We start from the raw sequence: 17003 nt of genomic DNA on the forward strand, positions 1-17003 counted from the left end.
GCTAGCCCAAGTGATCAGGAAGTTATGGGGACCCAGGTGGGGGGGAACCGTTGGTCCTGGCCCATGATGGTGAGGGAAGGAAGGAGGTGTCAGCAGACTGGGTGGGCTGGGATCCGGCTGCTGTGTTTCGGAAAGAGGCTGAGAAGAGGACCCTGCTGTAACTCTCCGACTGGCCTGTTCTCCTTGGTGCCTCTTAGACCACAGCTGATCAGGGCTGCCAATTCACTTCTGAGTGTGCGCACTTGAGGCTGGACCTCCCAGTTTGAGGAAGGGGCGGTCTGCTAGCTGCCTCTGTACCCCTGGACCACCCCGGGAGAGGAGGAGGGCCCTGGCACATTCCTCCCCAAGGATCCCTGGGCCGCAGCCTCCGCACCACACCCTTGGCCCCGGCCAGGTGTGCGCGCGGGGGGAGCCCGCGGCTGGGGTGAGCGCTTTTACAGCTCGGCTGGTGCTGTTTGTCTGCCTCCCGAGGGCTGGGTCCTCCTTATTCACAGGTGAGTCACACCCCGAGACGCAGGCTCTCTTCCTGTCAGGACTGAGTCAGGTAGAAGCGTCGATAAAACCACCTGATCGAGGAAAAGGAAGGCACAGCGGAGCGCAGAGTGAAAAACCAGCGGCCCCGCCAGGCGCCAGGCAGCGACCCCTGCAGCGGTGGACGGCGCGCCGGCCCGGCCCAGCCCGCCCGGCCATGCCCGCGCTCTGGCTCAGCTGCTGCTTCTGCGTCTGCGTCTTGCTCCTGCCTGCCGCCCGGGCCACCTTCAGGAGGGAAGGTGAGTCGGTTCCAGGAGGAAAGCTCGCAGTCTTGGGCTGCGAACTGGCCTTTCTGTGCAGACGGTGAGGCTGAATGCACCTCGGAAGATGCCCGCTTCGCCCAGAACCTCTCTGAGCTCCCTCCTCCTCCCTGCCACCCCCATCTGGGCTTTTCCAGAAATATGGGGTTTCAACAAGACTAACATTACTATATAAAGCTGTCTGACTTAAAAACAATTGGGAAGCCAAACAGGTGTGCCAAACCAGGCTTTTCCTTACTTAGAGCATTTCCTTGATTGCTTTCTTTGACCACGGGGCCCCTGTGCAATGAGGAGTATGTTGGTGCCTAAACGCTTTTCTCATTGTGTGTTTTTGCTGGTGGGATTTGGGTGCGAATGCTTTCTGTGACGGAGCACCACAGAGTTTGAAAACGAACCTCTTCCATAATCCTCCTGAAATTCCCGTTTCACCTTTGGGATGGAAAAGGAGCCTTTTTGAGTCTTCAAGAGGCCTTGCTTTTGATTAACGTTACCTTTTATAGTATTTTCATATAGCAATCATCCATCAGGCGTTTATTTGGCACCCACGCCATAGATCATTGGATCTTATCGGGCTCCCAGTGGCTGTCATGTCCTGAGAAGTTCAGCTGATATAAACAAAACTTTCGGCAGCCTAGCAACCATTTACTGTACGCACGTATCAGCTATGACAACACATAACGGGTGTTTTCCTTGTCACTTAGTCTTACCACTGACACTTGACTGGGTAATTACCCTGAGTTTTCATGTTTATATGGCTTCCTGCACCTGATGGCATTCCAGCAATCATTTCAATGGGGCTAAGAGGCATTTTCGCACGTGTGCATGAATGAACATGAGATGATGTTCATGTGCACGTGGGATCATCTTAGATATTCCATTTATTATTGTGCCCTCTGGGCAATGCTGGCCTGAAGGGATGTGAATGGCAGGAATATTTTAGCATGTGTTTCAAAGCACTGATACGGTCCTTTTTTTTCTTTTTCTTTTTTTTTTTCTAAAATAGTTTTGGGATTAACTTCCAATCCATCATGACTTCCATTTAAAAAACTCTTTATGAAAATGATCATGCAGGTTCGGTTCCCTCGGAGTTGGGATAAGTAGTCTTAAGCCAGGGGAAAAAACATTGTAAAAGTAAGCATAGTCTCTGAATATTGGAATATACAAGGACTTTTTATAGATCAACTGCTAGAATCTGGTGGCTTAAAAAAATGAGAAAATGGATTTGCACAGAACCACAGAGGCAGCTGTTGGCAGAGACGGAATTGGAACTTGACTCAGGGTTCTTAGACTGGAATTTTTGGGACCACATTACGAAAGTAATAAGGAAACTAGGTACATATTTACCTAATGGGTAATTATTGAAGCAATTTTCCCCTTGGCTATGGTTGAGTATGCGTGCGTGCGTGTATGCGTGTGTGTGTGTGTGTGTGTGTGTGTGTGTTAGCATTAGATAGTAGAAACAAAATGTGTGGGATCTTATCAATTGTTTAATGAAATCAGACTCAAGTGGACAGAGCTTGGACTGTCCCTTCTCAAGGACGGACCAGCTCTGAGCATTCTGTGTAGACCGTTAAGTCAGAAGCAGTGTTCAGGCTCATTTCTAGAACTCCCTCTTCTTTGGGGACAGACTGCTTAAGATATTAGACTCCCTTTCCAACAGGGATCGCCTTGGGGTTCAGTGAGAGTGTGGGAAGTTTGGTGTGCAGGTGGAGCACTCATGCTTGTCCACTCCTGGGATGCTGGAATGCAGCGGAAGTTGGGCTGAAGGGATGGGACTTTGCCATCTCCCTTAAGCCGCCCACATCTGTGCATCCTCTGGGCTGCACCTGTGCGTCCAAAGCAATGACATTGCTTCTAGGTTGTTCCCTCAAAGGTGAAGTTATGGTGTTAGATGTGATCAGCAAGACTTTCAGGGATGGGCTCAGCTAAAGCACACGGTTCAGAGGCAGCCTGACCTGGCTTCAGATTTTATCTCATTCACTTACTCCTCTACTTCCTTAGAAGTAACCTCAGCCACTCGGAGTCTGCTTCCTCACCTGTTAAACGGAGGCAGCAGTACTGCGCAGCCCTGTAGAGCTGCTGAAAGGATGAGAGATGATTGTAAAGTGCCTTAAAACGCCTGGAAAAGTCTAACACCAACACTATAGGTGTCATGAACTCGGATGTGTGGAGATCAGTCAGGAAGAGGAATACTCCCCTTCAGGAACTCACAGTTGGTGTGAGAGAATGTGGCACGTGGCTCCAATGGTCTGGGTCAGAGTTCACATGGGGAGGTATGACTGGAGAAGGGGCTAGAAGGAGACTAGAACTGTAGCCAAGAATCTGGTCCCTAAGAGCCTTGCATGCCAGGCTGTGCAGTTGGGATGGTGTTCTGTAGGCAAAAAAAGGTTGCAGATGGTTTGTAAGCAGGATATAGGCAAGGTCACACTCTCAGAGGCTTACAGGGTGGAGTTGAGCTAGGAGAGGCCAGTGAATGGCCATTGCAAGAGCAAAAATGAGACAGGTAACAGAGACATTTCGAAGGTACAATTGAAAGAATTTGGTGATCCATTAAGTGTGTGTGTTAGGAATACCAGCCCTGGCCGGTGTGGCTCAGTGGATAGAGCGTCGGCCTGCGGACTCAAAGGTCCCGGGTTCGATTCCCGGTCAGGGGCATGGACCTTGGTTGCGGGCACATCCCTGGTCGGGGGGGTGCAGGAGGCAGCTGATGGATGTTTCTCTCTCATCGATGTTTCTAACTCTCTCTCCCTCTCCCTTCCTCTCTGTAAAAAATCAATAAAATATATATTTAAAAAAAAAAAAAAAAAAAGGAATACCAGTAAGGGAAAATTGTGAGGAATGAGTCCAAGATGGATCCAAGGCTCAGGTCGTGTGATTGTTTACACAGTGATAACATGAAAGGAAATGAGGACTGTGAGAGAAGTATGAGATTTGGGAGCAAGGTTGAGCAGTGAAGAGGAGGGATGGAATTCCAGGGGGGACCTGTTGAATTTGATTGAGATGAGAGTAGAGATGTCCAAAGGCCCTGGGTAACAGCTGGAACTATGATTTTGAAGTTTAGAAGAAAAGTTTGAAATATACAGTTGGGAGCCCAAAGGTGGAAAACAAAGCCTTGACAGTAGATGAGAGTACCTGGGAGACAGAGGTAACAGAAACCTCAACCCTTAACAAGGGGATGGGAGAACAATGAAGGAGAATCAGGAGGGATGAGCACCGAGGAGAAAAGAGTTAAGAAAGTGGTGTGTTTTGTTAGGCAACGAGTTAATAAGAGTTTCGACAATGTAGGAGTAACAACTGGTATTCAGTTATAAAAATATGAATATACAAAGACGAGGACTAAAATACACTGTTGGATTCAGCCCTCAGATAAGTTTTGAGGCAATTGTTCTAGAATAGTGAGCTCAGAATCCAAAAGTGTTATAGGTCACCAATGTGGTTTTTCCCATGGCCTGGTACTGGAAAAGAGGTGCTAACAGGTGCTATAGATAGTGGAAAGGACCGTGGGAAGGTTTATACTCTCATGGATTCTGTTATTTAAATTGTCAAAGTAGTATCATGCATAAGAGTGCAGGCTCTGGAGTAAGACTGCCTGGGTTCAAATCCTAGCTCCGGCGTTTACCAGTGCTGGGACTTAGCAAGCTACCGCACCTGTTACTCAGGTTCCTCATCTCTAAGATGAGCACTTTGCACAGTGCCTCTCAAGCATTATGTTTTAGTATTATTGTTCTAATTAACTGTCCTGACAGTACTGAAGGCCCGTGTATTGCCTTCTGAGTTTTAATGGTGAGGTTTTTGAAGGCTCTTTGAATTAACTCAAAAAAGGCGATGAGGCCCTAGCCGGTTTGGCTCAGAGGATAGAGCATCAGCCTGCGGACTCAGGGGTCCTGGGTTCAATTCCGGTCAAGGGCACATGCCCAGGTTGCAGGCTCGGTCCCCAGTAGGGGGTGTGTGAGAGTCAGCCAATCACTAATTCCCTCTCATCATTGATGTTTCTCTCTCTCTCTCTCTCTCTCTCTCTCTCTCTCTCTCTGAAATCAAGAAAAAAAAAATATTTTTAAAAAATAGGTGATGAAGAGCCTTGTGCTTAGGCTGGAATGAGCCCTCAGCTTTACCCAATGAAATAAGTAACAAAGAACCTGACAAGGAACCCAAAGCAGATTAGAATCTCAAGACTGGATTTTATATCATGTCTTCTCCTTGCCTCTGTCACCACCAGACCTCATCACATAGAGACTCAGCAAATCTGTTGCTCTCTGGAATATGACCAAATATAAGATGACCCCATGTGGGATGTTCTTTCACTTCTTAATAGTTAGATCTCCCCCCTCTTCCCCGCTCCTCTCTCACACACACACAAAAAAAATGAATTTGGGGCAACTTAATTATGAAAATAAATATAGATGGTCACGTGTCTCTTTATGTTCTATTTAGGAAATTAGTGACACAAATATATTTAAAGTCACATAATTTATAAACTAATAGCTTAGGAGTATTGGTTAGCTCATTCACATTTCATGAAGTAATTAATTAAAATTCTCTCCATTCATCTTTAGCATTCCCAAAGCCACTTTAGTACAGTTTCCTCTTCACGTTGGACTAGGTGGCTTGAGATACAGCCCTCTCTGAGTCTGTTATTGATGCTGTCATTAGAAAGTACCCCATTTTAAAAACATTTAACAATCATCTTGCCTGGCTGAAGTAGCTCAGTTGTTTGAGCATTGTGCTATGCACCTAAAGGTTGCTGGTTCAATTCCCAGTCAGGGCACATACCTGGGTTGTGGGTTTCAGTCCCCAGTGTGGGCATATACAGGAGGCAATGAATTGATGTCTCTCCTCTCTCTCTCTCTCTCTCTCTCTTCTCTCTCTCTCTCTCTCTCTCTCTTTCTCCTCCCCTCTCTCCTTCTCCCTTCCTCTCTCTAAGCATGCCCTTAGGTGAGGGTTAAAAAAAAAAATCCTTAAGTGTACATTTGATCGATAGCTTGGCTTCTTTCTCACTGATAGGTATCCAAAATATTGATTGAAGTCATTTCAAATTAATGTGTCTTCCCCAAACTATTCTTTAGTTAAAAAAAAAAATCCTTTAAAAAGTGCCCTATGATATGAGAGATTGTGAAAAGACTTAAATGTGACCTATTTTTCCCCCTGAGAGAGAAAAAAATTGAAAAAGAAAAACCTTTACCTTATAGTCAAGTGTACAATAAACAGGAGTCTAGAATGCGGTTGGAGTGTAAGTTAGAAATTTCTATGCAGCTTAAACTCTGGGTGTCCTGAATTGGGGGAGCAGCCACTGGTTTAGCTCCGCTGGTCCGAGAAGCTGAGGAAGAACGCTGATTTGTGATCAGTGTTCATGGGAAAGTCAGGAGCGTGAAATTAAGGTGTCAATCCTGGGAATATTTGTTCCATTTAAGTTTTTTTTTTCTCTGCAAAAAGCTTTATTGTTTCATTTTTTCCAATGCATATAAGAGGGCTTCAGGGTGGTGAAAAAAAATGGCCAGTAGTTTCCGGGAGAGGCTCAGGCAAAAGGCAGACACCAGGGGATGCAGAGGGGCCCCTCAAAGGCCTCCGGGCTCCACAGGCTCCTAGTTGTGCTGGAGGGGGAGCCTTTCCAAGAGCTTCTGACCCAGCCTGGGGGCCGGCAGCCTGCGGAGGGGAGCCAGGTGTGGCCCATCTTCCTGATGAGTTTCACCTCCTCACCCGGAAGTGGTTCTCCAGGAAGTCACAGAGCTGAGGGTCTGCGTGGGCAGAACCAGGGCTCGCAGGTCCACAAGGGCCTGGGTCAGGTTCCTCCCCAAGGCCAGGGCGGCCTCCCTGGCGCCCTGAGTTCTGCCCGCTCACCTGGGGGAGGCCTCAGCGCGTCCTGGGGGAGAGGGCGGCCACCGCGCTGGGTTTGCAGCTTTAAGAGACGCTCAGAGCCCTCGAGCTCTTCTCTGCCAACTCGCCCAGAGAGAGGTAGGTGTGGGCGCCCGCAGAGGCAGGGGGCCAGGCGGTTGGCGGCAGCCTCCACGTGGTGGGGTAATTCTGATAAACTTGGGAGCTCATGGTGGTTCGGCGATAAGGGGTTAACGTAGAAAAGAAGCCCGTGTGTTGGCTGGTCCTGGAGGAGGTTCTGAAGACGCAGGAGGGTGGCTGGAGGCTGGGAGAAGGGGCGTCCCTGGGTCTGTTTGTCCAAATACTGTTGAAGCAAGAGGCAGATCTGGGACCCCCCGAGGGCACTACCCCCATTTAAGTTTCGAAGTGGCTCAACTGTATGGCCTTCCCACCCACCCCCCCCCCCCGCCCCCGCCACCTCCTCCCTAGAGAAATTTGCCAGGACAAGACTTGAATCATCTATTACAGTCTGTAGGAGCCCCATAGATTCTGGAATACTCTAACTTAGTCACAAATTGGGCCTAGTGGATTACTGAATCATTACTGGGCTGCATTCTAATATAACCCCGGGTACATGATGTAATATTTGCATCATATCCGAAGCCGAAAGCTAAATCTTTTCTGTGTCTGTGGGTGACTGCATGTCTGTGTATGTGCCTCCCCAGCAAACGGGTGCTTCTTATGTCACAATTTTGAAAGAGGAAAAGAACGGTTCTTCCTCCAACACTGATCAGTAGAAGGGCCTGAGTCCTCCCTGCTGCGTATCAGAAGACAGGTGGAGTTCAGGTGAGCAGAGGCATACATTAATTACACCCCCTGGACATCTTCAGGCTTCTAGGCCAGTGATTTTTCAAACATTTTTTTCATTTCATGGCACACATAAACTAATTGCTAAAATTCTAGGGCACACCAAGAAACATATTTTTTGCCTATCTGACAGAAAAATAGATATAATTTTGATTAATTCAGAATTTACGTTTAAAATAGCAATAAGCTTTTCAGGGTTTTATCAGTCATTGTTCTTCAATGATTGTTGACATTTTGAATCTATTGATGCATATATGTGTCCAGAGGTATAAGTTTTGGAGTCTTTCTGGGTCATATCTGTTTACGGCTAGACATGATCGGCAAACTGCGGCTCGCGAGCCACATGCAGCTCTTTGGCCCCTTGAGTGTGCCTCTTCCACAAAATACCACGGCCTGGGCGAGTCTATTTTGAAGAAGTGGCGTTAGAAGAAGTTTAAGTTTAAAAAATTTGGCTCTCAAAAGAAATTTGAATTGTTGTACTGTTGATATTTGGCTCTGTTGACTAATGAGTTTGCCGACCACTGGGCTAGAACATTGACAACGCAATCTTTACGCATGCTTACTGCTGTTTCAAATCACTACCCATTGTGCTTTTGGTAAAAGGAGATCCCTAATGTTTAAAGATCGTTTCTCATCTCAAACAGACTGGTCCACTTTGCAAGCAGTGGGTCCAACAGCGACCCAAGCTTCTGGTCTGGCCTCGTCAAGGGGGTTGAACATGGTAGGAGGTGATCTTCACTCAGTGAGATCCGTGGAGACAGGGAGGAAGTCACAGTCAGCTGGACGTGGGGAGTGACTGGGGATGCAGCACATTTGTCTGACCGAGACACAGGACACATGGCTTCCACTCCCTGGGGAAGGCTTCATGGTCCAACCTCTTCTTGGAATATTTTTTACTTCTAATTATGGATCTAAAAATGGTTGGGCTCCTGAAAGGCCATTTAATTCATTTTCTGACTTTAAGCAGTAAATTTTTAATTTATTGTTTTTAAAAGGGTTTATTTTTAGAAAAGAATCATCAAGGAAGATGTGATAAATGCACTCCACACATAGTTTCCCAACATTGTAAATGTACATGAATTACCACTGTTTTTCTGTCAAAACTGGAAACTATAGTGGTGTATAGTTAGCACACACATACCTAAATGTGTGTGTCTTTGTGAAGAGATGTGGTGATAGCAAAAAAATGAAAATAAATCTATGGCTAATCTCCATGTGCAAGAATATATTGTTTATAAAAGCAATGATGGGTTTAAAGATGGAGAATTATTTGGTAACTTTTTTTAAGGAGCCAACAAAACACAAATTTAGGTGATTGAAATACTATTTGTAATGTATACTCCAAAAATGTCCGTACAAATCAGAATTTCAGTACAAATTAGAACTTCCTTTTAAGCTTTTCTTTATTCATTAGAGGCCAGGTGCACAAAATTCGTGCACGGGTAGGGTCCCTAGGCCTGGCCGGTGATCAGGACCGATTGGGGCCTTCCAGCTGCCAGCTGGGGCCTTCCTTCATTCCACGCTGCCCCCCTGGTGGTCAGTGCACATCATAGCAAGTGATCGAACTCCCGTTCTCTCGGGTCGAAATCCCAAGGGCACACTTTGCATATTAGCCTTTTATATAGAGAGATATGCCTCATGCACGATTGCTTTCCTTTTGGTCCTCGTTTTGGTGTCACTTCTACCTGTCCCAGACTCTCTAATTTTCATTATCTCAGCTGCTTTGTAAAAGGGTACATGACACCTTTTGCTGGGCCAGGTAGAAAATGCTTCTTAAGTAGGCTTCTTAGGAATCGAATGTGATTTCTGTATTGGAATGCTTTTCTTTATAGATGAACTTGGGGAAATACAGAAATTGCTATTTATGTGGTCAGAGATGCATGGGGTTACATATAGGTGAATGAATACTTTCACATAGAATCCTTACCATGAACACAAACTGAGTCTCATACTGTAGCTGACACCTGCTGCCTTAAAGTGGAGCCTTAAAGGTGCAGGTGTGAGAGAAGGGAGACTCTTCTGTATCGCGTGTCCTACTCCTCTCTTCCCTTTACCATTGAACTCAGACTGAGCCCTCAGCCTCCTCCTCTGCCCTCAACTCCTTTGCTAGTCAGACAAAAATCAGTGTCCCCAACCTCTCTGTTCACTGGGACATTCTTTCCCTCTCCCCACCGGCTGCCGGAACCTGGTGGGGAGTTGGGGGAAGATATCTCCAGGTGTGGTCTCCTGGTGTCATTGTCACTAGGCTGAGATCTCTAAGTCCACCTGAGCCTTTTCCAAGTCTAGGTTGTAATACAAAGTGCTATAAACTCAGTGAAAATAGTTGACTCCTTTTAAGCCATCATCTTTCAAAAGAAAAATGTGGTGATCTTAGTTTCCTTGACTCTCGATAACTTTAGACTATTTAGAGTTGGAAAGCTTGGCCCACATTTTATCATTCAGAGTGACCCGTATGATTAGAATCCTGACCTCTGTTGTCCTTCTTCTCAGAGCACTTCCCGTTGGCAGCCTCACTCACCCTGCTTGGGCGTTGATGTGTCCTGGAAACAAAAGAATCAGGCAGGATGTGGCACCAGTGGCTCTGACTGCATTTTTGGGAAGGCAGTGGTGAAAACTGTGGGAGAGAAAACTGAATTCAGTTAAAAAATTCCTCATGAGGGACGTGCCAGTTCCATTTTCTTATTCTGATTAGAAGACATATTGTGACAGACCTTAAAAGGATAAAACTAAAGCAGATAGTCGCACATTAAACCTAAAATTCAAGATCAGTTTCAATAAAGAACTTTTCAGATGTTGTTATAAATATTCACCCAAATTGAGTACTATTTTAAACCATGGGAAGAAAAATCTCACACAGGAGGTTTTAAAACTATACAGTACTTAGGAGCATTTTCATCAGCACATGTAAGTGTAATCTTCTCTATATATAAAAGGCTAATATGCAAAGTGTCTCCTCAGGAGTTCGACAGGGAGACCGGGAGTTCACTCGCCTCACTATGATGTGCGCTGGGGGTGGCTGGGAACATGGCAGGCAACCAGCGGCAGCAGGGCACTGAGGGAGCAAGGGAAGGAGGAGGCAGGGAGACAGGGAACCTGATAGGCCCTGATCACCGACCAGGCCTAGGGACTCTACCCATGCATGAATTTTATGCACTGGGCCTCTAGTATAATAAAAATACTCATCTTGTCATTTTGAGTATTTAGAGACTTTGATTTTGTAAATTTATATAATTTTTTTCAATTACAGTTGACATATAATGTTATATTCATTTCAGGTGCAATGAATATTTAAGGACACTTTCAGTCATTGCTTTTGTTCTGAAAATAGGCATTTGTCATCTTTTAAAAAGTGAATACTATTCTCAACTTTAATTTTACTCACCATTTTCAATCGAGCTATTTACATGGAGGTGACAGTTGCTATGTTTGAGCATAAAAGGGTTGTCAGTTTACATGAGGCCAGTTCTTTGACTCCAAGAAAGGGAATGACATTCAATAAGATAAATTAATGTTTAATTGTTAGTGTAACTTCTTTGAACAAACGAAACAGAAAAGGGCGGTTAAGATTGTTAGTTCCAACTCACCTCTCCTCACAATGATGCTTTCCTTTACAAAGGAAGAATTTAAAGAAGCAGAGGGGGTAAAGATACAAAATGAAGTATAAGTGAAATGAATGGGAGAGGGAGAGATGTCTCAGTGGGAAGTGTTAGGGGAAATCAGGCTGGAAAAGTATATAAGATTAGAACACGGACATCTTTGTAAGCAGTGTTAAGGAATTCTGGTCTTTACCCCAGAAGTATGTAAAGGGAAGGCATCACGGAGTTTTAAGAAGAGCAGTAGTGCTAAAATTTGTACTTTGAAAAGGTTTAGTGACTACTGAGTGGAGGGAGGAAAGAGATGTTGCAGGGAATGCCGTTAGAAAGCTATGGCAGGCAAGGGATGATTGGGGTTTGGTCTAGAGTAGCCATAGTGGAGGTGCACTTGGATAGACTTGAGCTAGTTAGTGGGTCGTATCATAAAATGTGGTGGTGAGTAGAGTATGGGCAGGTAAGAAAGATAGAGAACCTATAAGGATAGCTTCCAGCTTTCTGACTTGATGGGCTGACTTTGCTTTTAAACGTGTTTTATGTAACGAGCTTTTGAGATAACCAGTGGGGAATGTAAAGCGGTTGGCTGAGCATGAGGGTCTCAAGCTGAGAATGAAGTCTGGGCCAGGGAAGAATCTTAGCATGGCAACACCTGTCACGGTTACTGAAGGCCTTGGCTTGGGTGAGAGATTCTAGAGTGACTGAGCCTTGAGGAACATCAGCATTTAGAGTTGGGGTGAGGAGAGGAGCCCGCAGACTTGTGTGGGGGTCAGAAGCCAAGAAGAAATCTGACAGAATGGCATCATGCTATTTAAGGGAAGAAAGAGTCTCACAAAAGGAGAGAAAAAGATTCAATGTCCCAGAAAGGGGATGAGAGGGGCACAAAATGCTAGAAAGGAAACACAGGGCACACACCTTCCCTCTAAATAAGGAAGAGAATTGGATGTCATCTCTACATGGTTTATACATGGACTCATCCTTTACAGGTAACTGGTTTGATACCCTTGCTGCTGTTTAACTGCATCAGTATAAGTGCGCACTAAGCAGCAGAAATGGAAGCCAGAGCAGCAAAGCTCTACGTAATAGCAGCCAGCACACACCGTCAAGTTCAAACATGACACTCAGATTCCTAGCTCATGAGCTAGTCGCACACACCAGCCAAGTACATTACCTGTCAAGGCTGCCCGATCTCTGCAAACTGATCTCATGGTCTCCAGCCTGCCTCCCGGCCTCCTGTGCAGCCCTCAGCTTGCTGCCCTTTGAGATGACAGGCAGAAGGTCTTCGAAGCTCCAAGCTCACAGAGCACAGGTGCTCAGGCAGTCCTGGCACAGAAATAGTTCATGTGGTGTAAGCAGCTACCTGGAAGAACATCCCACACTCCTTCTACCTCAAAGTACCATGTTCCTCTGACAATTCTTTCTGTTCCCGTTTCACTGTGGATTTTGTTGTTGTTGAAACATTAGCTTTTTACACTGAATGCCATATATGTAATCTATGTATTGTGTTGAGAAATTTTCATATTGGGTTCCTGGACTCCTGGGAGATTTCTGTATGTTCGAGTTCTTGTTTAGCATTTTTAAGAGTCAGACTTCCTTTCTTCTTTCCTCCTTCTATTCATTTTCCCATCTACCCTTCTATTCATCCATCCACCCATCCATCCATCCATCCATCCATCCATCCATCCATCCATCCACCAACAATCACTGTCCCAAGCTCTGTGTTAGGTACTGTGGGGATACAAACGTGTGAAATGCTCCAGGGGAAGTAAGTCGTGTACACAAATAGTGATGACATGGGAGAGAAAGTGATAAATGCTGGGAGAGAGGTAGGGATGAAGTCCTGTGGGCATTCAGAGGAGGGAGAAGCTGTTGAAGGGTTATTAGCAGGGACCCTACATGATCTGATTTATGCTCTTTAAAAAGATCACTCTGGTTGTCCTGTGGGTTTAAGGAGAGTGGAAGAGGGTAGAGCCCCAGGCAAAGGAAATAGCAATCAGGGCCTGGTGATGGCAAGGAAGAGCTTGGTGCATCCCAGATTCCTGTGAGGGTCTGTGTGGTGGAGCCCAGTGAACAAGAGAGGGAAACAGGAATGAGATCAAGTTACAGAGGTCACCGGAGCCACATCTTCAGGGTTTGGAAAGAAGTTTGCATTTTTAATTTTGTTGTCACTGTTGGAGCACTAAAAACGTGGTGATCCCCTAAATTACATGAAGATGGCAATGAGATCACCCGGGTGAATAGCAGAGCGTGTGTTTTAAGTGTAGAACAGAAGAAAGAGGATCTGCTTAGCACAAACGATTCGGTGTATGCCAAATTGTGAAAATTTCTCGTAATTGTTTGCAGCATTTCCTATGGAAAATTTAAAATGAGGTCTGGATGAACTGCAGCCACCGATGCTGAGTATTCCCAGGCCTGGCCCCAAGTACAACCCGAGGAAATATTTTCGGTTTCCTTCCATTCTCCTAAGGATACAGCTTGGAAACAGCCTTTGCCCCCGCGCTTCCTGCCCCGACCTGTTGGAGCTGTGTTGGAACGAGGGTGGTGGCGGGAAGGGAGCCCGAGGGGTTCCGCACACCTTGCTACCTTGCTCCTTGCTGGCGCAGAGTTTCCAGCTCCCTGGATCTGCGTCTGGGGATGCGATGGGGGTGGCGGTGGGCGGATCAGCCTGTGTCTGGCTGCCTGGCGGGCTTTGCTAAGAAGCACCTTGAGGGTCAGGTGCTGTGATAGTTATTATCATAATAAATGCTTAAGTGCCGAAGAGGGTGCATACAGCTTAGTCAGACACAGTTACCACCCACGCTTTACTAGACTGAAAACATATGTGAAAATCTGAGTAAGATGACTCGGTTTTAGATGTGTTTACGGAGGGCTCGGGGTAAACTTGGTAGAGAGAACCCCGGCCGACAGAGACAAGGATTTCTGGGCATTGGAGTGAGGGACAAAGAGAGGACGGGACAAAACCTTGAAGAGAGGTCCCTAGTTTGGAAAGAGTGCAGTACAGATGAAGAGACGAATAAGAGAAATGGATGGGACCTGGCGCCTATGATAGAGTCTGGGAGAGAGGGGCCCTGCCTGTCTTGATTCCTAGAGCCTATGAGGCTTCAGGTCTGTTCAGGGTCCCAGTCGGATTTGTTTCTGTATTTTCTGGTACAATGATCCCTTAAGGCCAGGTCCCAGATCCATGGTGAAATGAGGAAAATGTGGATGATGTGATGAGTGTTTGACAAAACCCAATATATATTAAGTAAATATATACAGAATATCACATTTGACAAAATAAACCCTTGGCAACTCCCCTTTCTGAAATCTTCTTCACGAAGTCCCAGTGTCTAAGCACCAAGTGCAGCCTCACTGTTAGGCATGAGGCGATGTTTATTAAAGGAATGAAATAGGTGTATAGCTCATTGACTAAGGAGAGAACAAGGAGGGGAGAAAAGGAACAAGAATCAGGAAAACAAAATCGATCAATGAGGCGCTTTGGCGAGAAAGTGGCTTTATCAGGAGGGACAAAGAAAATCTGCAACATGACAGGCAAAGAGTTTGCTACCTTTGTTATATAAATAAGCCATGATAATTTATAATAAAAAATATGGTGCCCATTAGGTAAATGGACAAAGATCATGAACAGACCACTATCAAAATAGAATAAAATAGGAAACCAGCACAGGACACTTTTCAACCCTTCCTTCCTTACACATCTGACCCACCCCCTAATTTTTATTTCCCTTCACCGTTTTCTGTAGCTGTCCTTAACAAATATCAGTCTCAGGATTCTCTCTGTATTTCTTATTTATTTTCTTTCCCTCCAACTTGCATGAGAACTCCAGGAGGGCTGCATCATCTATTGGTTTTGTATACCCTGTTACCCCCTGTGCCTAGAACAGGGCCTGGCATATAGTAGATGCTTACTATCTATTTGTTGAGTGAATGGACTGTTAATAAAAAGGGCATGTCCAAGACCGTTATCTTTACACTTCCATCACTTGCTTTTGTATCAAGGCTCCCTGATGGAAACTAGAGAACATAGTCATGAAATTTGCTGCTGGCCCAGAATTTGAAAAAATATGAAATACATTACAAAATGAAAATGAGAAAATTCTAGGCATAAAATTGAACAAGACTAAACATAGAGGAAGGAAAGTATACTAAAATCCTTTTTAGAATTTCCTCTTGTTTGAAGTGTATTCTAGCCTTGTATTTAGGTCTATTAATCTAAATAAGTCATTGTATTATAAGTTATCAAAAAAAAAAAAATGCTAGTTTTAGACGGGGCTTCTGTGGAGAAAAGCATCCCCTCCAGGAACGGGGAAGAGAGTGTCTGCTAAATGTCGGTATTTGTATTTGAAGGCACATCCAGACATGTGGGAACACGTGGGGTCCTTTGAATGGTACAAACACATCTAGGAATTTCCTGAAGTTTAAGAAAACATTCATTCATTTGTGCATTGAAAAGCATTAAACACCTACTAAATACAGATACTGAACCAGATACCAGGGCTTCATTTTTCCTTTTCTAAAGCACGAGAGTGCTTTCGGCCTGTTTGAAGAGCAGAATCAAGTGAAGATATTTGTCCAGCTTCATTTCAAAAATAAATTAAAAAAATATTTCTGCCAATATTTAAAAATCAGTACATTTCAGACATAAAGCGAAATGTCTCTCTTCTTTAAGAACGTAAGTGGAAATGCTACCTACAGGAGGCATCGTTTCTGTGGCAAGATTGGCTAGGGGGGTTGTACAGCTTCTCCCTTTAGCCCTTTCGGCAGAGTGCCCTCCGCTCCCTGTCGCCTTATTCCTAGCCTGGAAGCACCCTTTGGCAACCAGTGGTGTGCCCATGGTAGTGGCTGGGCAGAAATTGGTCACAGAATAAGACAGACCAGGCACAAGCTGTATGAGGCCCATTTTGTTCAGCTCTGTAGCAGGAATAATCTGAAATTGGAAGCATAAAGATTTTTTTCTCAGTAGTGAGATTAAGTAATAATTGGTTTTCGGGAAGTTAGTCTAAATTTGGGAGACGATTTGAGAGAGGCCATGTTGCAAATGCATCAGTGACAAAAGGGGTCATTCCATGCAAAAGGGCAAACTCCCCTCATTCTCTGGGTGTGAGTGTTCGGAAGATACTGAGCTAAGTGCAGTGCAGCTAAGTGTTGAGCTCAGTGCCGTTTGGTAACTTCAAGGTCCTGCAGACAAGGCTGGACAGAGTGTCTTCATGGATTTATCACATAATGCAGACACAGGAGGCCAATGCGCTCCCCGGACATGAGGCCCATAGGTTCTTTCACTCCAACCAGCATGACCTTGGGGGTTGACAGAAACCCATGTGAGAGAGAGGAGGGTAGATTGACAATAGGTTTGTAACCTGTTGGGCAAGTTCCAGAGTGGAGATGCTGGTTGAAGACCTCCCTTGCTGGAACTGTAATGCATCTCCAAGGATAACTGTGACTTTAAAGGAAGAACATAGTTCTTTCAGAATAGAGCTTGGACAGAAGGAGAGGGAGGTGGTAAAAAAAAAAAAGATAATGACAAGGTTGTCTATTTTTTAAATATTGCTCTAAATTAAATATATCATGAGCTGTCTTTATGAAGTTAACTATCACCAGCAAAAAGTTTGTTCTGAATAAGAAAGGCACAATGAAAAGTTTGTAATTGCAACTCCTCGCCAAAGGCATCCAGGGCACAGAGGGCTGAGTAACCACATAAGGATCATTGGCTGGTGAATGTAGTTCTTTTACGTGCCTGACGATGTACTTGATAGAAATTTCACAGCACATGACAGCTGTGTGGCACATCTGTTCGAAATCCAAAACATCAGTCACACAAGCATTCACTGGGAAAGATTCGCCTTGGCACCAGCTCTGTGAAAAGCCCTGGGAACTTGACTTGAGCACAAATTTAATAGGCTATACATTTAATGAAATGTTAGGCTGCAACCATGGAGTTGTAATACCTGGT

At 45.1% G+C, this 17003-nt stretch overlaps 1 protein-coding gene across 1 annotated transcript in view; it reads left to right on the forward strand.

Moving 5' to 3' along the window:
• The first annotated feature begins 586 nt into the window (after window positions 1-586).
• Window positions 587-17003, forward strand: part of LAMC2 (laminin subunit gamma 2) — a 55516-nt gene continuing 39099 nt past the window's right edge. Inside the window, exon 1 of the mRNA XM_008145933.3 lies at window positions 587-770. Within this exon, the coding sequence (XP_008144155.2) occupies window positions 689-770 (82 nt within the window). The 5' untranslated portion in view covers window positions 587-688. The remainder of the gene's footprint in view (window positions 771-17003) is intronic.

This window comes from Eptesicus fuscus, chromosome 22 (assembly GCF_027574615.1).
Source record: "Eptesicus fuscus isolate TK198812 chromosome 22, DD_ASM_mEF_20220401, whole genome shotgun sequence".
NCBI classification, from domain to species: Eukaryota; Metazoa; Chordata; class Mammalia; order Chiroptera; family Vespertilionidae; genus Eptesicus; species Eptesicus fuscus.